The sequence below is a fragment of the Rhamphochromis longiceps genome, linkage group LG4 (assembly GCF_057381845.1).
Source record: "Rhamphochromis longiceps isolate RC_006_pf linkage group LG4, R_longiceps_female_GT1.1, whole genome shotgun sequence".
Classification (NCBI taxonomy): Eukaryota; Metazoa; Chordata; class Actinopteri; order Cichliformes; family Cichlidae; genus Rhamphochromis; species Rhamphochromis longiceps.
Window position 1 is genome coordinate 6,106,308 of NC_140560.1, and position 22,505 is coordinate 6,128,812.

At 38.1% G+C, this 22,505-nt stretch overlaps 1 protein-coding gene across 1 annotated transcript in view; it reads right to left on the bottom strand.

Moving 5' to 3' along the window:
• Nucleotides 1-22,505, bottom strand: part of LOC146670912 (carbonic anhydrase-related protein 10-like) — a 139,229-nt gene that overhangs the window by 28,451 nt on the left and 88,273 nt on the right. The window contains exons 4-6 of the mRNA XM_085403020.1: nt 8,608-8,793; nt 2,328-2,423; nt 1,070-1,142 (exon numbers count right to left, since the gene is read on the bottom strand). Of these exons, the coding sequence (XP_085259146.1) occupies nt 1,070-1,142; nt 2,328-2,423; nt 8,608-8,793 (355 nt within the window). The remainder of the gene's footprint in view (nt 1-1,069; nt 1,143-2,327; nt 2,424-8,607; nt 8,794-22,505) is intronic.

Consider the following 22,505-nt stretch of genomic DNA (forward strand, 5'->3'; position numbering starts at 1 on the left):
AGAGAAACAAAGTCATTTGCTGTTTATCTACATATATGTACAAATGTACAAACTGCAATGTAGACTGTGCTCTGCAAAAAGTCCTCAGACGTAAACTTCAAATCCAAGATCTACTTGATCCTGGGTCTTTTGACCTAGCGTTTTTAGTTTGAGTTTATTTTGTTCATTAGGTTATCTAAGTTCATTTGGTTATTAGACTCCTTGTGTTTTCTTCCCCTGTATTTAAGTTTCCCCTCACCCTTCGTGTTTCATGCTGCGTGTCTTATGTTATCAAGTTTGTATTATCATGTCTGTCTCATGTTTCCTGTTTTATTTTGAAGGAGTCGTGTGTTCTTTGTTCATTGTATTTAGTTTCACTTCCCTTGTCCTGTCATTAGGCTCATGTCAGTCAGCTGTTCCTCCATGTGTTCCCACTTCCCCTAATCACCTCCTGTGTATTTAAGTCCTCTGTTTTCAGTGTGTGATTGTCAGGTCGTCTGTTGTCCACACCATGTTTCCCATGCTTCCTAGTTCCTTGTCTAGGTTTTTCTTATTGTTTGTTTAGATTTCCCAGTTTAGGTTTGTGTTAATTTTGCTTCAGTTTGCCTTGCCCTTTGTTTGTACCTTTTTTACCAGCCATATTAAACGGCTTGTTTTTTGTTAACATTCAAGTTCTGTTCCCTGTTCCTTGGAGTCTGCATTTTGGGTCCTTTTTTCAATTCATACAGTCTGCCCTCGCCAGACTGTGACAGAAGCAAAAGTCCTAACCACTACATCATTGTGCCACTTGTTAACACTCTGCTCAAAAACTTTGCATTGGTCTGAACACAGCATAAGATTTGGTGCAAGTAGAATGCTGATGACCTAAAATAAAGTGAGGCCCTATGTTTCTGTATATATGGTTATATAGAGATGAAAATTCAAGAAGCAAACATCATAGAAAGTTATATATAGTACACATAAAGTTTTCAAGATTTTATTTAGTCCAAGAACCAGAGGTTTGTAAATGTTCTGAACTGAATTAGCTCATCTAAAGACAAAAAGAATAAGTGTGTATATGTGTGTGTCAGGTAAAGACTGTGCATCTTACGTTTGTAATTAATTCTGGTGATGGTGTCTCTATTGAGCATACGGTTGAGGAAGGCGTTGGAATTTTCAGAGAGCTGAAAAGGAGAATCACAGACAATCACAAACACATAATGCTATAAAACATGTAGCAAATGCAAGTTTTTTTTCTTCCATGCACTCTATTTCATTTAGATAATGACAATAAATAATCCACAACTGAGAGGTTTTAAAGCCGTATGTTAGAGAGTACATGGTAAAAGCTCTTCTGCAAGTTTAATTCAATACAGTGTTATACATACATAGATACATACAGAGGGATACAGATGATAGTCTGATTCTCTGACCGAATGCTCAGTGTCAGGATAAAAGCTCACAGTCATAAATTGTTCTTCGGATTTGGCCAAGATTCAAGAGCAATTACACTCAACACCATTAAATCAAAACAGCCATCTTTCACCTCTGTGATGTCACTGGAAAAGAAGTGGATGAAGATGCAAAGAAACACTCTTGGTTGTTTTGTTTTTTCAGAACTTCATGATGCATCCCATCAGATTGTGTCAGGTATAAAATACTACATATGACAAACTAATTTGTCGTTATGACAGAAGCTGCAAACCAAGTGGTTAGCTAGCACAGAATAAAACAAAAAGGAAAGTTGAAAGCAGATTTCAACTGAGGAGTCAGACACTCAGTGAGTTGCCATGTTTAAGCCTGTGAAAGAAGCTGGAACAGACTTGCATAAATGTGTGCAACAACAAAATTAAAGATTTATTACTTTGCTTTTACATCAGGACACATCTCGTGTTATTATGTGCACCGTACTGGTAGGAGCTGTCAGGCTGTTGTGAGCCAGCTGAATGGAATGCATCTTGTAGAACTGCAGTCAGAATACATTATCCTGCATGACTAATGTTATAAAGACTAATACGCCTGTTCTGTGGACTAGTTATGAGGGCTATATTTGGATCAAACTCTGAAAGGGCTATATAACACACACACACACACACACACACACACACACACACACACACACACACACACACACACACACACACACACACACACTTTCAATTAAGTTAAAGCATGTCAATAAACTCTATACTGTATATCTGGCTCTTAATGAGATTCTCTCTGTGTGGCCCTTAGTGAAACTGAGTTTATCACCCCTGCACTACACCTCTGTATTCTGGCTGTTTTTTGTATGAGTCTTGGGGTGTCTGAGACCAGCATTAATTGCTTTTTTACTCTATTGCCCTGTATTCCCAGAAGAACAAGCAGACCTTTATGAAGATGGAAACCACAGCAATTCCATGAGGGCTCTTAGCTGCCTCGCTGTAGTTGGCATACAGATCTTGATTATAATGGATCAGCTGGACCTGAAAGGAAAAAACAAATTTACAGCAATTTATAGAATATTTCTAGCAAAGATGCAGCTTTTACAACTTAAATTTCACCATAATACAAAAAAAACAAAACTTTTTTGCATACTTTCCTTTTTTGACGAAGGTGCTTGACTGACTGAAGGAAGGGAAAAGAATTCTGAGGTGTGTAGCATTAGCAACAGCCTTCTAACATGTATGTTTTGGAAAACTTCTAATTTGACAGAGGACATGGATGACTGAGAACCTTCACAGACGTACTGACAGAGGACGTTAAAGTATAATGATCATGCCACTAGTCTTCAAAAGTCAGGGCTATCTAGTCATAGTCAATTTTCACAAACTTTTAAATGCAGGTATAACAAGGAAGAAACAAACACAAAAAAAAGAGGGAAAGCGCTGTGCAATAAATTAAGCAGACATATTTATTTCCTAAAACAAAAGAGGTATATCTATCAAGGTCTCCTGGGAGCAGAGTGAAAAATGAGAAGCAAAGAATGCGTCATAACATTTATTTAATTTTATTAGGAAAATAGCATATCCAAACTACAACTTACAGTATACATTGTGATTTTACTAAAGTTTCAAAGCTTGCTGGATAATTTTTCAGTTAGTGTTTTTCTGATAACGAGGCAGCTTGCTAACCTGGTTTGCAAGACGCTAAAAACCAACAGAGTTTCAACAAAGATTCTATTATTAAAAAATAATAATTTAAAAATGACAGCAATGCCCATGTTTTATGCAATCTATGCTTCCTTTCCTTTTTAATTCCAGTTTTGATGTAATTCCTCAACAGGCTCTTGCGTTGGTCCAAATGTCTGAAAAAACTACAAAGAAAGGCTTCTGGGGCCAAACAATATCTGATGTGTGTCCACTCAGCCACCCTATAAAAGCCATTTGACCGCATGTATTTGTGCTGCCATTTGTTTGGCCCTGACCCGAAAATAATGATCAAAAGTGAAGACTGGAACATAAGCTGACTTATAAATCAAGAACTGCTCCTTCAGGCTGAGCTCCAGTTCAATCCCCAGTTAATACTGCCTGACCGATTCGATTTTTGACTCACAAACAAGAATCGGAAAAACTTTTTTCTTTTAAAAAGTATCTGGGGGTGTGTTACTCTTCACTCCTATGGCAGAGTAAGCAGGTTCTAAATTATGATCAAAACTCGATATTGATATGCTTTAAAAGTATATCAATATATGTAACTCTGACAAGTTAATGAAAAGCACTTCAAATCACGACCTCCACAGTTACACCTTCCCTCCGATAAACCATAGGCAACAACAGAATGTATAAGCGATGAACTAAATTCATTTTAACCAAATAGAAAGACAAAAGAATTACTCATCTTCTTTGTTTATTTTAAAATAATGTTTTTGTTGTTTTTCAACATTTAATTCACAAGTTTAGCATTTGAAATTCTTTTTTGGAATTCTGAATTTCTGAAATAATAAATCAAATAAAATCAGTCATATTATCCAAACTTATAAGAACTCCTGTTAAATTGAGTTTTTCAGTTATAGAACACTGTGGAACTTAAAGGTCTTTGGAAAATTGCATCAAATATTTATACAATTCTACCAACACAGAAACTCATTTTCTCTTTCTCTCTATTTTAAAATGGCCAGAAGACTTTTTTAATGGTACCGATGCTAACTTCTTAACTCAAATTTGCATTAACATCTCTTCAACACACAGTTACATTTTATACAGCTTACGAGTTCTAGATAGAACAGACTACACAGGCGATAGATAACATATTAGTGAATTAAACAAATCTACATACTGCTTTCAGTACACCCCTGACAAGTACTGGCATGTTATTTGTCACTGCTTCAGATCACCTTTCGCACTTATTGGGCTGCTGCATCCCCACAACTCTGCATCTCAGGCAACTTATTATTCCAATTCCAAGCTTCGTCTGCTTTGGTTCACCTTGCAGTTCTAAGTATTGCCGTGAATGTTTTTTTTAAACAAACGAGGCATGATCATTAGTTATCGATAAATGTTGCCTGATTCTTAGTGCCAATGAGAAACAATTATCTTTCATTTTTACTAGCATCTCTAATTTCATTGTTACTATTATTGTATAGTTATTATTACAAGTAAAATTTACATGTTCTTGTCATCATCAGTATTAGTATATCCTAATCCTTCTATTTGCCATCGTCACACTACATGAATATTGTGTCTTGACTACTAAAACCTGTTGTTCATAGGTTGTATAAACACTGGCTTGTCTCCTGAACAGTACTTACAGTTATTTAGAAAGAATAGTAGTAGCTCTTTTGCTCTGAGTTTTGATTTAGTGAGTGAGATTACTGATTCTTCCAGAACATCTCTGACAGAAGTGAAATCACAAATAAAATTTGCATAACAAAACTGAGAAGTGTCTCAGAAGTGTACACTTTCATCTCTGTGGACAGGGTGGATTTACAAAACAAATGCACCATTGTTATTACTGTTTGGTTAAAGACAGACAAGCTTGGGGTCTCTCCACAGAGCCCCAAACTGAACATTTTCAATTTTGGCAACAAGGTTTGAATTTCCACTGAGATGGATTACTGGCTCAGTGTTCAAGTCTAAGGTTTTATGTATCATGCTGTATCATGTTCTATGTGTCAAACATAGAAGATAGCCTCTTTTAATCAGCTAAATGTGTTTATTATTACAGAAACATCATCCCAGTGGACACTCTTTCAAGGATGAGGATGTACACATCCTGACAGGGAGGAACGCTGGTTTGAGCGCGGAGTCAAGGAGGCCATTTACGTGAAAAAGGAAAGACTATCTCTGAATCGAGGAGGGGCCTAAGGGTACATCTTTCACCATCTTACAATGCTGTGATTGCAGCCATTCCCCAACTCTCTGTGAATGGTACTCATGGCCATTGATCAGTGGGCTTTGATCAGTGGGTTTTGGTCAGTGATTGTTGATCAATGGTCATGAGAATTTGCATAATTATGATTAAGGAACTGACCTCCCAGCCCATTGTTCCTTCAGTCGGCTGGTTTCAGTCATTATGCAAATGTACTGTTTATAAGATTGAAACCTGCAGTCAGCTGAGACTGAAGAAGTCACTTGGATGAGTAATGAAACGTTTCTCCCACAAAGCGCTATGTCCAGATGAACACAATCAACTTTTGGAGATTTACTTACCTGGATGATTGAGAATGCATCAAGATGTACACACTAACACACTAGTGGTTGAGTTCAGTTTAATTTTTTAGTTTTTCTGCTTATAGAAACATCTGATAGCGTTACCTGTGTGTCGTACAATAAGATAGCTATAGAACAACCCTGCATCTAAGAGGTGTGATAACATCACTTTTAATGGAAACTCATGCAAACTTCAAAGTGTAAATTACAAAGATGCAAGTCGACTGCATACAGGCCTACAATCTTATATTCTTTATTTATAGGCATATTTCACTAAAGCAGTATATTTACATTTTACAGCATTTACACAAGTACTAGGAGAAAACACAAAGAACATATGTTTAACAAGTTGACAGGTGCAAAGTGCGACAGGCAGACAGGAGAGACATGTTCTGATAAAACCGATGCATTATCACTGAGACACATGATCCCTTTAATAAGGAAACAATACAATAAAGGGATAGTAGTCTGAATTCTAGACTGAAACTGCAAAATCAGTTAAACAATCCTATCAGTTATAGCTTTTATAGTTCATATAACAGTAGGCACACCTGGACATTGGCTTCAGGCAGACCAGGTGTCATCTGTAGAGCCCACTTTGCAGCATCAGTGTCTTAGAGATTTCCAGAGTTGGAAGCTGCCATAAGCTATCCTCACCTCGGAAAATGTCCAAAGCCACAGTGAGTGGTTTTATCAGCAATGTTAGTAAAGGAACCAATACACATTGATGGAGTCAACGGCTAGTCGGCTACAGAGATTGTTCAAAGCTTGCGTGGGAATGTCTGTAACGTAGGATGGGGCATCATGACATCTGATTTCCATCTCGTTGTTGTCGGCACAGTGAGTTTTTATCCAGTCCAAAGGCCAGAGTATTTTCCTGTTGCACTTCTGTACACTGATATGGACTCTGATATGTGTTTGCTGTAAGCCATTTGTCAACATCATTACTTGAAATTAAGTTTAGTGTGTATCTCAGGTAAAGGGGGAGAGAAAAATGTCCTTGGTCAGTGTCAGTGGAGCGCACGTTTCCAACATCTGTGAATGTCACAGCTTGTTCTTCATCCTCTTCATCAGAACCTGATGCTGTGGGCTCATACATCTTGAAAGCCTTCAAAAAAATTTGTTCCATTGTCAGTGACAGTTGCCGTGTCTTTGCGTGACAATCCATAAACTGAATGAATCAGTTCAATTTCACTAGCTATAACATCGTATGTGTGTCGTTCTTTCAGTTGCTTGCAGACAGTTGCAGCTTTGTCATAGTGAAAGTTATTCGTGTTAATCCAGTCACAGGAAGCTTTTATTGTGGCAAGTCCAAATGTCAACAGTCGTAGACAAACATGCAGAGCTCTGAAATGTTTTCTTTAACTCAGTTTCCATTGCTAGTCGATACATCTGGAGAAACTTTTCCTGTCTGAGACTGGTCTTTTTCCTGTTTTTGGTCATTTGCTAAATAGCTTTCTGAAAGATGGCCATCCCATCATAAAATATTTCCTCCACTATGTATGATGCCACCGGCCTGTTCATCTCTGCTTTGGTTACCTGCTGAAAACAAGCTTTGGTTGCTTGCTTGGGGTCACCATACACCGTCTGAGTGTCACTCTCGCTCCTGCTGTGGGACTCTTTGATACCAGCTTAGTGTTAGTGTAAGTGCTTGGAGAGATCGGAAGTCGTGTTTGCAGCAGTGGGGAGTTGCTTCTGACCAGGGCACAGTTTACATCTTGTCCTTTCAAGCAATAAATTATAAAGAGTAATGTGCATATCTCCCTCCATCAAACTCAGCCATTTTGGGCTCCAAGGAATCTGTTCAAGATATTGTTGCACAAGTGTGGATATGAAGTGGATTTTGAACTTGGGCAACAAAAGTAAGTAATGTATTTTTTTCAAATTAGTAACTGTAATATGATTACTAGGGGCGATCGTGGCTCAAGAGTTGGCAGTTCGCCTTGTAATCAGAAGGTTGCCGGTTCGAGCCCCGGCTCTGACAGTCTCAGTCGTTGTGTCCTTGGGCAAGACACTTCACCCATTGCCTACTGGTGGTGGTCAGAGGGCCCGGTGGTGCCAGTGTCCGGCAGCCTCGCCTTTGTCAGTGCGCCCCAGGGTGGCTGTGGCTACAATGTAGCTTGCCATCACCAGTGTGTGAATGTGTGTGTGTGAATGGGTGGATGACTGGATATGTAAAGCGCTTTGGGGTCCTTAGGGACTAGTAAAGCCCTATACAAATACAGGCCATTTACCATTCACAGGCCATTTACTTACTCTTGGACAGTAATGTAACACATTACTGTCCAAGAGTTAAAGGAAACTGTAGTAACAGTAATGAGTTACTTTGTAACAACCATCACTTATGCTAACAATGAGACATCAGCAATGATCCTAAAAAGGTGTTGCCCATCAGTCTGGGAATCGTTAGCGGAACATTTCCAAACAAATACAGGGAAAAAGATTATTCACATGGAACAATCGAGAGAGTTGCCAATCTTCCCAGAAGTGGACATTCCAGCAAGTTCAATCAAACCATGAACACCTCCAGAGTTAATGTGAGGTCTTATGTCCGACAGGTAAACTTTTTCCAAAATTACATCATATAATGATTCCAAGCACATAAGCAAATCTACAAGAAAATGACTGAAAAAGACAAGAATCATAGTGTTACAATGCCCTAGGCAAAGTCAATACTGCAATATTGTGGTGGGATCTTAGGAGAGCTATGTATAAACAAATGACCACAAACCTTGAAGAACTGAAGTGTTGTGAGAAGGAATGGGCCAAAATTCCTCCGCAATGATTACTCCGACTTATTGTTCCCTAAAGTGGTTCTACAAACTATCAGATCCTGTGGTGTGCCTTGTTTGTCCTTCAATACATATTTTTCTTTTTATCTTGTTTAAATAAACAGTAACACAGTGTAAAATCAGGCTGTATTGGCCTAAAATTCAGGTTGTATTGACCTAATTTTAAAACCTTAAAGCAGTGTAATTTTTCTCTTTTCTTTACCATGGTTGCATGTCTTGTCTCTTACCTCTCCAGGAAAGCCCTGTCCATTAAGAAGGTGCTCTGAACCTTGAGAGTCTTCACTCCCAAAGTGGACACGGACCTCTTCCAGACGGTAGCTGTATCCCAGTGGGCCCCCAGAGATGTTCACCAGGTGGGCTTTGTCTGGCCGCAGGGACACATGCTTCCCAGTGTTGTACATGGTGCCTCCCATCTACAGTGAAACAGTCAGAGGGGGATAATTAGATAATAAGATGATAGCTGTCATTTCACCAGTACATTTTTGTTAGATGGGAGCACACAACAGAGTAGAAACTGACTGAAAAATAATAAGTAGATCAACATAACGAGTCTTAAGCCCTAAATGGCACCATTCACAAAGCTAATGGATATACATGGTTTGTTATTAACAAATCTTGAATTGCATTTGAGCTACTAGGATCCAGTCAGTGCTCTGAATTGTAATGAGGTGGTAGGTAGGATTTTTTGTACAGACACAGTACAGTAGAGGTGCTAGTTTTTATGGCTTGTTAATGAATATCATAAAAGTCTGTCAGGCTCTTTCCTGAAATCTCTGGTTTAATCTGTTTGACACATGTTTTTGTGTGTAACTTGACAGAAGCTGAGAAAATCAGCAAAGGGATGACATTACAAAATGCATTACACACATTATTATTATGGAACCTTGTATTAATGAATGCATAAATCCACGACTGTATCAAACACAGTCATTTCTAAAATACATTAAGACTGCTGTAAAAATACATTATGGCAGTAATAAGTACCAGGGTTACCTGCATCCTCCTCCTGCTCCATCAGTGATGGGCTTGGCATTTGCCCAGTCTCAAACTAATCTGTTATGAAAGCAAACAGATTGGCAGCACTCACTATTTGTGGTAATATTTATTGTTCAGGTATGACCCATATTTTGGGGTTGATTTAATTCTATTGTGTTTATATCCACTCGTGATTTTTCGGTCGTAATGTTAGAAAAGTGTCAAATGTTGTAAAAGCAAGACAATGCAACAACCTGCAACATGATTTGCTACTTTTTTACAACACAAAAATCAGCACTACTTAAAATTATAATGACAGCACTGGCAATAAACTGCAAAACATTATGGAGTTTTAATGTGGGTGTTGCTTTTATTATTACTTTCATGAGTATAACATATGCCACCTCTTAACTCTTTCAGTGAAACTGTTAATAAACCACTTATGTATTTTTAACATGGATAATCCCATTGACCCCAGTGCGTAATCCCCCACCACCTGTCATTTAAGGGTCAAGCTAACCCTGGAAAACAGCCACCCCCTTCTACTTGCAACTTATTTGTTGTTAGCAGATATCAGGACAGCGATTGAGGTTTGGGTTTTTTTCACAAAGTAATAATAAGTCTTGAAATGTCAACAACACAACTGATCATAACCACCAGCAGGGGTCTGCTGCTCATTACTATACCAGGCCTTTTATCACAGTTTGGCAGGCAGGGAGTGGATCCAAGTGACAGATGGTCACTCAAAAGGTTACTTTACTATAATATATATATCTAAAATATAAAAGCTCAGAGACTACAGAAGAAACACAAAACACAAGGGGCACAGAAGGAAAGAGCATGAAAAACGACTTGAAAGAGGACAAGGGGACACAAAATAAATACATAGCAGGTAATGTGGGAAGATGGAAAACAAGTGGAAAACACCGCGGGAGCAAATCAGAATTAACGAGACAAGTTAAACTGAACAAAAACCACATGAGACAACAGACTTATCTCTTAGTAAAACGTACAGGAAACATAACTAAAACCAAGACGGAGACTAAGACTGTTTAAACAAACATGGAGACATGACTGACTTCACAAAGGAGACGCTAAGGGACAAAACACAGAAAGGGGACAAAAAGAATAAATAACCTAATCACCTAGTCAAAAGTCATCTATAATTAACCTGGAGACACAAACTAAGCCACTTCTCAAACCCCAAAAACGTAACGAAACTACAACAACTACTGCTGTGAGAATGTGATGAAGTGATGAAGTAGTCAGATACCCTAAAGACGCCATTGGCTATTATGATTAAAAAGTAAATCCTGTCTTGTATATTTAAAAGAAATTGACTTAATCTACAAAGGCAGATTAGCAAGTAGCAGCTCCTGCTACAGTTATGGCACAAAGGCTCCTGTAATGCAGCACAAGAAATCACTACAAGAGTAGGTGGAGCAATTAATAGAAAACAAGGCAAACTAAAATCACTAAAAGCCTACAAAGTAAGTCATTTAAATAATGAATTATAACATTTAAATAAAATTTAAAAACTGTTAAATTAAATGGGATACACAGTCAATGACAATAACAACAATAAATTAATATTAATATGCAACTAACAATATGAAACTGGTGTGTAATTTTCTTTGTGCTTGTGGTACATTTCTGTACATGTTTGTTAATATTTCTGTAGTTTTGTTGAAACCAGAGAAGAAAATCTTCCAAACCAAACTTTCTTCTTGCTTTCTGCCACTTCAGCCTCAAATCATTCTTTTACAAAAAGTGTCCAATGTCCAGAGATGCATATTTTTTCTGTCTGGTTAACAGTGCCTCAGTCACCAAACCTTTATATTTTGTGCGTGCTAGGTGCCCTTATCCCTTCCTCTGTGTATGAAGAATACAGCGAATATGTTTGTGTGGATTAAAACAGCTTTTCGTGTTGCTAAAACAGCCCCAGAGCTGTATGTTGTCAGCTCCTCACAACACCCCTGGCAACACGTAAAGTATTAATGCTCTTTACCCGACTCCCAACCATATTTATCATACATATTATATGACACTGCAGCAATCACATATTCATTACCGCTGTTTGTATATAATAAATGAGGAGAAAGCACTCAGCTTTAGTTTAATTGTGACACACCACTGCTGGGGTAGTATAAAATTAAACAATTACTCACCAGCCTGGAATCTATTCACAGCATTAATCCTTGAAGAAAAGCACGGAAGGGATTTAGAATCTAAAAATGGATGATTTTCACTCTTCTACGTCACTCGACAGGTTCAGGAAGCATAAAGATAAATGCATTTTCATTTACACATGTACCAGTATTGTGCTGGAAAATTTGCATAGTCTAATCTTAAATCTCCAATTTGAATTCAGTGAGCTACGTCGAAGAATGGCCTGTTTATAAGAAGGTGTGTGAGTTACATCAGCAGACTGTTGGCTACTGGCCCAAACATTTTCACAGTTCACCAGCATGTTGTCTTAATTGAACCACCCTCATCAGGTCATGCTACAGCTAGGCTGAAAATGATTTTCCAACCATTTTGTTGTTGGTTTACATGTGTGATTCTGGTCCTGTGGCATTAACCTTTCCAAAGCTCCAGGTCTTGGACTGCTGCCCAGACATTATTTTGTACAATGTCTTCATAAAGCTTTTAATTCCTTGTTTATTCCAGGAGTGTGACAGTGTCACTGTCAGTCACAAAGTGCATAGCTATGGCTGCAGCAAACTAGTTACTGAGGGGAAAGAGAGCAGCAGTAAAGTGGATAGTGGATCTGTAACAATAAAATTACTGGCAGGTGATTTTTTAGCATGTTTTTTTTAGCTATGCTTAGCATGCATAGTGTGCTGCAAATTTACAACAAACCAATTTGAGATTCAGTTTTGGTGTACAGTACCTTTTCCTCCCCCTAACCACAGTGCTATATTCTTGCTAAATAACTTTACCCTTTGTCTAATCTGTCTAAACACCTTGTAGTAAGTGGGAAATGCTCCTTCAAGTAGTCTGCAGCATCTGCAGTGAGGTGGAAACTGTACCTCTCTACTGAGGCAAAGAGAGAACTGAGCGTAAAGGTGAGTAGCAACCCAAAGATCAAAGAGGGGCAGAAATGAGCTTTCTCCAAACGGTGTCTGGGCTTAGCCTTATAGATAGTGTGAGGAGCTTAGTGATTCGGGAAAAGCTCAGAGTAGAGCAAATGGTCTTCCATGAAAGGAGCCTATTAAAGTGGTTCCGATATCTGTAATTCCTCGTGGGTGAATCCAAACTAAAAAGGGCATGCCTGACCCCCAGACAGATCAAGAACACACTAGAGACATTACATCTGTTTGGCTGGCTTGGGAACACCTTCATATCCCCAAGAAAGGATAGAGGAGTGCGATCTAACCATCTCTGCTTTGACTATGTTGCTGTGACCTATACAAGTGGTAGAACATGGATGGTTCAAAGTATCAAGATAAGACCAAGTTATCAACCAAAAATGCAGAAACTTTCAGACTTCACCAACTTTTTCTGTCTTTGTATGTTGGTGAAAAATCCTTAAGACACAGAGTGCTCTGATGTTACAGCAGAGAGGCTGTGTGTACAGACAGACAAGCTAAGATCTCAAGTCACTTCCACATCTTCTAACAAATCTGCATTAGACGATAGTGTTGTTGCACAGCAACTGGGACTTGCCAAATGCATATAGGAGTTCCTTATACTGGATTGATGAAAACCAATCAAACATACTTCAAGTAATTCTGCACAAACAGGTTACCGCTGTTTGATGTGTGGTCTTAGAAAATCAAAACAGCATGAGGAAAATCTTCAAAGCCTTTTTGTGGTTTCCATCAAGCATACGATTGCATCAAATGTATATACAGGGAGAAGCGTTGGGGTTAAAGATAAAAATAACATAAAGTGACACAGAGATTTTAAAGGAGAACTTGTAGGAAATGGAAATATGAGTGGAAAGGGGGAGCATTTTTGGAAATAAAACTAATGGAACGAAGAGAAGAGAATGGAGATGGTTTGGTAAGCTGAAACAGAAAAAAGAGAGATGCGATGGTCGAATGGTTAAGGCACTGGACAGGAAATTTAATGAGGACCTCGGAGCACGCTCAATCCCCACTAACAATGAGATGAAAAGGAAAAAAATTAAAAGTTTTTGGTTCATTATCGGTAAATGTTCTGAGTGAAGTGGTATTCATGTGAAACATCAGAACTTTGGTTGAATTAAACAGATATATAAAGTTGGACCCTGATCTTGCAAAGAAAAGCGTCTGGACTTCTTTAAGTTACTTGAAGACGTTTCACCTCTCATCCGAGAAGCTTCTTCAGTTCTAAGGTCAAATGGTGGGGAGTCCCAGATTTAAACCTAGTGGGAATATCTCCCCAAAGAGGGACAAAAGGACCCCCTGATGATCCTCTAATTGCCTGAGCCAAGGTGTGAAATTGGGTGTGGGTCACAATCAGTCAGGGTTTCGGGTGAGCTCACTGTGAAACCTGGCCCCACCCTACTGTGATTTCCTGAGGTCAGATGGCCCAGAATGTGAGTGGGCGTTAAGGCGTCTCCTCTCTCTAGTTCCACAGCATTTTGTGCCTGTTTGAGGGACCAACTAACCAAGTATGACTAGGCTAGTTGGTGGGAAATAAGCCCGGTACAAGAAGAGAAAGAATGGAAAGCTGCAGTGGAGAACTGGGGAGAGTATAAATCAAATCAAAATGTATTTATATAGCACATATTAAAACAACAGTATTGACCATAGTGCTTCACAGTCAGTAAAAACATGAGACAATTAAAACGAACAATAAAACAGGACAACAAACAATAGATAACAACACAATAAGCTAGAACAGCCAACTAGTTAGAATCAAAGGCCAAAGTAAAAAGATAAGTTTTAAGACGTGATTTAAAAGACTGGATAGACTCTGCAGTACGGACATGAACAGGGAGGTTATTCCAGAGTCTGGGTGCCACGGTTGCAAAGGCCTGCACTCCTCTCGACTTCATTCGAGACCTAGGTTGTGCTAGGAGCATGTGATTGGATGATCTAAGTGCTCTGTTCGGGATTGTATAAGTGGAGTAGTTCAGAGAGATAGCTGGGCGCTAAATTATTCAGAATTTTAAAAGTGAACAAAAGAATTTTAAAATCTATGCGATATTTAACAGGGAGCCAATATAGTATGGCTAAAATTGGGGCTATGTGTTCATAGATTCTCGTACCTGTTAAAAGACACGCAGCTGCATTTTGAATTAACTGAAGCCGGTAAAGAGAAGAGTGTTGGAGGCCCGAGTAGAGGGAGTTACAGTAGTCCAATCTGGATGTGATAAATGCGTGGATAAGCTTTTCAAGGTCCTTTAAAGCAGCGGTCCCCAACCTTTTTTGCGCCACGGACCGGTTTATGCCCGACAATATTTTCACGGACCGGCCTTTAAGGTGTTGCGGAAAAATACAACAAAATAAAACTAGTACCGGTACCGAAAAAAATAAGATTTATTCATAACACACGTGAAAAGACCCAGGAAAACCGAGTTAAAGATAAAAACGATAACAAAATAACACTGAAAACCAATAAAAACCCTGAAAACCATACATCTCACACCTGAGCCTCAACTCTCGCTGCCTGGTACCAAATGAATCACGGACCGGTCCGAGGCCCGGGGGTTGGGGACCGCTGCTTTAAAGGAAGGAACGGCTTTGCTTTAGATATCTGACGCAACTGGCAAAATCTGTTTTTTACCACAGTGGAGACTTGTCTCTCAAGTTTAAAAGAGCCATCCAGGAACACTCCAAGGTTCCTTACAGTGAGCGAGAGATGGCTAGCGAGAGGGCCTAGGGCATCAGCTAACTGGTCTAGCGGAGTGTGACTACCAAAGACCATGATTTCGGTCTTATTCTCGTTCAATGTAAGAAAATTATGTGATAACCAAATTTTAACTTCATGCAAACAGTTGAACAGAGGTTGCAAAGAAGCAGACACATCAGATTTCAGAGGTGAATAAATCTGGATATCATCGGCATAACAGTGAAAAGAGATGTTGTATTTTCTCAAAATTAATCCCAACGGCAACATGTACAAAGAGAAAAGAGAAGGACCGAGCACGGACCCTTGAAGCACACCACAATAAATAGGGGCAGAAGCTGAGTAGTGTTGCCCCATAGCAACAGAGAACGACCTCTCTGAGAGGTTGGATTTCAACCAAGTTAAAACCGTACCTTTGAGACCAACAACATGTTCCAATCTTGATAAAAGAATGTTGTGGTTAACTGTGTCAAAAGCAACAGTCAAGTCAAGTAAAACTAAAACCACGGAATAGCCAGAGTCAACAGTTAAAAGAAGATCATTAAAAACTCTAAGTAAGGCTGTCTCTGTGCTGTGGCAAGGTTTAAAACCAGACTGAAACTTTTCATTAATACCATTTTGCATCTGAAAAGGCCTGAAGTTGCCTTTAATACAAATAAGAAATTCACAGATTATCATTTTAGTGAAAAGAAATTCTATAAGAGGGAGCAAGTTGCATACCATTAGCCACATAACATCATAACCCCTCAAAAATAATTACGAGATGATGAAAAATTAGGAATCATTCAGTCAAACAATTACAGAACCAACAAGAGAATGACAAAGGAAGCTAGAATTACCAGGACTAACACAAAGAAAGGAAAACTGTGATGGAAAAGGAAATGGACAGAGTTGGGCACTGATTAGCCAAACCAATGATTGACAGAGAAAAATGGGTTGGAGGGAGAGTTTGAGAGACAGTGAAACACTTTTGGGCAGATAAAGAAATGGGTTAGGAAGAGCTTCAGTTCCTCGGAGCAACACTAAGGGAAATGAAATGCTAATATTTAAAAGTCCACCTGGGCCTGGACTCTAATAGGCCACTACATAATGCATGTAACCCAATAAGCACATAGTGAGGGCTGAGGTTTTAATTTAAGTCCTCTGCTCTGCCAGTATCTATTAGAGACAAGCTCTCTGGCTATCCCTCTGTTGACACGATGGGCTTAATTATCACGCTGTAGAACGCTAAGTAGAAAGCTCTGCTTTCCTTGCTCTTTCACAGCATTATGCTGCTAGAGGCCTGTGATTTTCCAACCACTTTCTCCCTTAGGGATCTCTGCTACGCGCATATGATAAAGAGCCACAACACTGCAGGGCTGAGCATCTCTTACCAGGCTAATCCACACTTCTTCGAAAAGATGTTTACTGCTTCATCTGCAGCAGCCTGATCTCGTCTATTGTAATGTGAACTCTGAAATGTGATTAGCCGTTAACTTTGATGTACTCTAATTCCAACAAAAACATTTTCAAAGTTAATTTCACTTCCTCATTTAAAGATTTATATAGCGTGATTGTTTACAGTGAGCCTAAAAGTCAGTGAGTCACAGTACTAGAAATGAAAGCACGATTTTTTTTTTGGCAAGTCATCTATTTTGAGTCTAGAAACTGGAGGCAGAATGTGCAGCTATGCAAGGTATATTGGATTAAAAAGAAAATCCAGTTATAAAAGTTCTAAACTTTGCCAGTTTCAAATCTGAGATCAGAAGTTCAGCTTTTAGATTAAGCACTCTTCAGTCTACATATGAAAATTTCTGTGGTGGATGTAAAAACATCAAAGTGTTTTTTATCTTCCAAATCTAGCGTAGCATTCAACAAACGATGACTATACCATTTTTAAAATCCAGTATGGAAGTACTGGATTTAGGTGTTTCTTTGTATTACACCACTTTACAAAATTAAAATGTTAACCATCAATTTAGTACAGTTATGTAACTCAGTTTACGTCAATATTGTGGTTAAAACTGACCTCAAAATCTAAATCTACAGATGAGGAAGTTCTTATATTGTTTCAGAAGTTTGTGCATACATTTAATTAGATTTAATTTTATGAGCCATGGTAGTTATTTCAATTCAGTTCATTGATTGTTTTTAGATTTGCTCGTTCACTGAATTCCATAAAAAATTCCATTTGTGTTTTCACATGCTTATTGAAAATACACTGAATTTCCCGGAGGAAACCCACCCGAGGGATTAATAAAGTTTCATCTAATCTCTAATTTTAGAAATTGTTCCACTTCAAAACTCAGTGACTACAAACACTGAAACAAAGTTGAGATTTGGCTAAAAAGTCAAAAGTGCTGTTTAAATGTCTCTAGAAAAAGACTTTCATTTATTTGAACAATTATTAATCAGACTTTTTTAATGGGCTCAATGCTATGCAACAATTATATATAAACTGCATCTTCACTTATTTTATAACTTTTCTCAAAGTAAGTTATATTAATAAATCTTGAATTTTTGTTTATATGAGATGGAAATAAAAAACATTTATTTATTGAATTTTTTTTTTTTCAATTCATAATTTATTCTTTGAACTGCCAGAGGAGTCGTTATGACCACCATTGGAAATTTTGCATGCAACAGTTGTGGCAGGCCTGGCTGCCCAGCAACACATATTATTTATGCACATTTTGATATAAAGTTTGCTATTTGATAAGCCAAAGCTAGCTGACTGATATATGAATAATTATTACAGGGCTGAATGGGTCAGAGATGGAATACTGAGCTGGGTTTCATTCCCATAGCTGAACCAGACTGTGCTAAACTAATCCGAGCAACTGAAGAGTAACTCGTGAAGCACACCGGCCAAGTCAGGCCTGAGAAGCAGAGCTGAGGACGTGAAGGGCTGCAGATGCAGCAGAGCAAATTTTACGGTGGAAAAAGAGACTGCAGCAGCTGCAGGTCTGGTGGAGGAAGAGGCAGGGCTGGGCAGAGTGATGGACTGTCACCGTTCAACTTTCACAAAAACAACTTAATTGTATAATGTGTACATATTCTGTTAACTGTTACTGTAGTTAACTGTGTATTTATTTAGACAGTTCACTCTTTTTGATAGTGAGCACTCTATTTTTTATACCTTCCTTATTTTAGCATCACTCAAACAACACATAATACAAAATTCATTTTTAACCTCTTCTTGCTCTATAATAATAAAACTATTTGGATGTGTTGGTTATTGTGTTTTATTGTACCCATTGTTCGCTAGTAGTAAAATATATATTTGCCTTTATGACCTCTAACAAAATAGTTTAAATTATTTTTAAAAATAATAAGACCCCTAAAACTGAACCTGAAACACAAAGATGTAACACATTATTAGAAAAAACAAGAATTGACATACTTGCCATTGCTGCAGTTGTTGCCGGAGGGGGTCAAACTGACTCCCGGGAAAAGCTTTGACTATTCAGCTCTAGATTTTGAAAGCCGGATGTCTTTATCATTTAGTCTGTATGTCTGTATCATTTTATCTGTCCTGATCTCCATGCTACATATTTATAGCCTTGTGTGTTCACCTTTCACAAATAATTTTTGAATTAAACGTTAAATGTTTGTAAGCACCGCTGAAGCCGTTGTTGTTGTTTTTTCTTTTGATAAAAGCATCACCATTTTTTAGTTGAAGGAGATCACTGAATGAGTTCTGTGGTTAAGCCTCTTTATGAGTACACAGAAGCAAAAAGACTAATTCTGCAGCTTGGAAACCTTGAAATAGTTTGTTTTTAATAAAGCCTTGCTTTATTCTATACATGTTGAAATAATTATTTGCTCATTAGAAGACCCAGGACATCTAAACAGTGCTTTTATGTAGCTCTCATAGAAATGGTTCGTGAGGGAATCATTAATCTGATTGATTTCTATCAGAAGAGGAGCAATGGCCCATGTAACCTTCAGCCTGGGAGAGACTACCAACATCTGCTTTATTAGTTTTGAAGATTATACCTTTTTCAGTGCTTTTTCACATCCAAACAAGTTCCTCACCATCATCCAGTTTACCCTCATCTCTAAATAAATGGATATTAGTCTTTAACATATACTGAAAGACTGTACTACTGCAAAATAACCCTCTCTTTGCAATCAGGATGATCAAATACTGCTCGTTTTTTACAATTTCTACCGTTCTGTGCTCTGAAAACCCTGCATGCTGAATATCTGTGGCCTTGAAAAGCTTTAACTGCCTCAAGAGCTTTCAGTTGAAAGTTTACTGGTCAGTAGAATCTCTCGTGGTCTCTGGGTCATTTGGTCTCAAAGGTATTTCAGCCCACTTACTGAAAACTGGCCTATTTACTTTTTTAATGTTAGCAGATGTTTAAACTCAAGGAAGATCATAAATAACAAGTACTGAGTCCAACTTAGTGGAGGGTGTAACATTTTAGTTCTTAGGCTAATTTGTGTTGAAGAAGGATAAAGATCCACTGGCTGATTTGTCCACCATATCAAATGCAAACGTGCTGTTCAAGCAAGCTTACTGGAATTCCCTCAAATTTTCCGCACATTTTTTTTCTCCCCTGAAGTAGACATCATGACTGTTGATCCAAGCTATAATTACATGTTCTGTGTTCTCACAACAAAGTTGGAAAACAGTCACAATATCAGCATGAACACCTCGGAGCTGCTTAGGTTCTGCTAATCATTTTCTTGAAAGGTGCACATAGCTAGCTTAGGTGACTCCTGCGCTTTCCTGCAAATGTTGACTTCACCATTTTTCTGATTTCCATATATTGCACATGGCTTATATTGAACTGCCATATATTTGGCCAGTATTTTACTGGAAGGCTTTATTAGGAAAACGCTGGGACTGGGACTTCATACAAAAATGTTCTTTGATTTATTTTTGTCCTCAGTATTAAGTGAGATCTAAGTGGGTGTAAAGGAGATTGAAGCCAACAAGGTGCCTTTGACATCTATGCTGTGGCACGTCAGCCAATGGCAGTCATGTTTCATCTCTGTAAGATTCTGGATATTTATAATTGAGCTATTTGTATATATTAGAGCTATTTCTTATATATAGTTCAGTCTGTTACTGTTATTGTCTTGTAACCACAGTGTTCTGACAATAGTGAGAATGGTCTTCCACTCTCAACTCATCACATATAGACATTTGTAAAGTAATTTTTGCACTGAATAAATATCAACGTAGAGGATTAATGGAGCGATGAAGCACTTTTTAACCAAAACCATTAACCAAACCATTTATCACCTAAAACTACAAAAGCAAATGAATTAGCAAAACTAACCACTGAGTGAAAGCAAAGTTAAAGGTTGGTGGTGAAATGGTAACTTAACTTGAGTCTCCAGGCTGATAAAAGTCCAACATATTCAATGGCCAATCTAACTACATCTCTACATCTAAAAGAGGACCATCGCCAACGTCCAGTATCACCTTGGCCAGATTGTGTTTCTCAGTGAATGAGCTGCGACAGAAACGTATAACTGCAAAGTTTAGCACTTGGATACATAGATGACAGCCTATAATAGCACTACATAATAAGAAGGAAAATCATTTATGTCAAGTCAAGGTTTTCCTTTGAGACAAGGGTCACATCTTTAATCAGCAGCTGGATTAAATACCCATTAAACATATTAATTAATGCTAAAAACATACATTAAACATAGTGACAAGCCCACTGGAATCGCCAGTTTGGACCCTGCACTGACTCTAAAGAGGGCAGGACAGATATTTCTGTAAATCCAATCTAAGCTTACAGCAGATAAACTGGGTTTAAGATCATTTAAAAACAGTGTCCCTTTTTTTATAGACCAGGTTGTGTTTGCTAATATACTGTTTATCAAACAGGGGCAATGCACCACCATTTAATACCAGTAGACAAAGTTGACAATTTTGTGTGAGGTCGGTTGAGAAGTCACAGTTCAGTACATTCTGGAACAGCACAGAAGACTAACGTAATGCATATAAATGACATGTTCATCATTTATTTTGAAAAATGTAAACGTCCAAAAGCTCTGACTCAGGGTTTCTCTTTATTCGTCATCTGTTTGACTGTATAAAGACCTCAGAAGGTTTACTGAACTGAAAGTCTCGAGTTTATTGTGTGTTAGTACTCTACAGCAAGGATTGGTTAAGTGGCTGAGGGAAAGCATGTGATTTATGTGTGTGTATAAATGGCAGAGAGAGGGAGACAGATAGGCTGTCAAAATGATTAATTCTCTGTGTGAATGACCCCCTGCTCACCTCTGTCTAATTCCATCTACTCTATTCCTTCATCTCCCAGTCTGTTCCCGTGTTTTTTCCTTTCTCATCTCTACCAACCTCCTCTCTAGTCGTGTTCTCCAAAACACTTTCTTTCTGTCTATTCTTTTGTTTTCTCCTTCCACTCCGTGTGCTCTTGACATTTCTCTTGTCTGGTCTTTACCTGCACCTTCTTTACTCTTCTGCGATCGCTCTCCTCATCACATGTTCAGGAAACTGAAGAAACTTTTATAGCTGATTACTCCTGAAGATTTCACCATTACTTCTTTAACAATTCCAAAATCAGGACTTTACAGGTGCAGTCTACCCACATAAAACGTGCTGAGGATTTTCTCTACAATTTTGTCCTTGCAGGTGAAGCTCATCTGCAATCATGGATAGGTGTTTTTAGAAGTGCCATGGGGCTTCTCCTACTGCACCTCACAATTACTATGCTTTACTTTATGCTTCATCTATGCTTTATATTCAAACAAGTTATCCTATTTTTCTAGATTTAAAAGATGTAGATTTTGGGGCACTCCCAAATTGTGATTCATAATAATAATAATAATAATAATAATAATAATAATAATAATAATAATAATGAGTCTTTACTGGTAAAACTCAAACTGTTGTGATCCATCACAAACTGCCCCACTCCACTGGTGTAGTGCACAGATGGGCCCGTTTATAATGATGAAAGAGGCTAAATGAAATGGCAGGACAATGGGAAATCTTTCCTGACCTTCTTGCCTTCTGTCTAACTTCACAAGATAGTATCTGAGATGTAAACTCATTAAACTTTGCACAAATATCTGTATCATTTTTTTTAGCATGCACAAAGGAAGGAACACTTGTGATGTATTGCTATGGAGCCCAGGAAACATTAACAAATACAACAGGAGATATATAAATACAATCCATCATGAAAATGACCACAATATAACAAAAGAAACAGGCTACAAAATTCAAATTAGGCATGCTTAAATATATGTGTTTTTCTCTTGCAATACTCATTCATATACTGGCTCACTAAACTGGTACTCAGTCATCAACACTGATATAAATGACCAAAGACATTTCTATAATAAATTAGTTCACAAAATGCACAAATCGGTGCACAGAAATTAGCCATAATGTAGG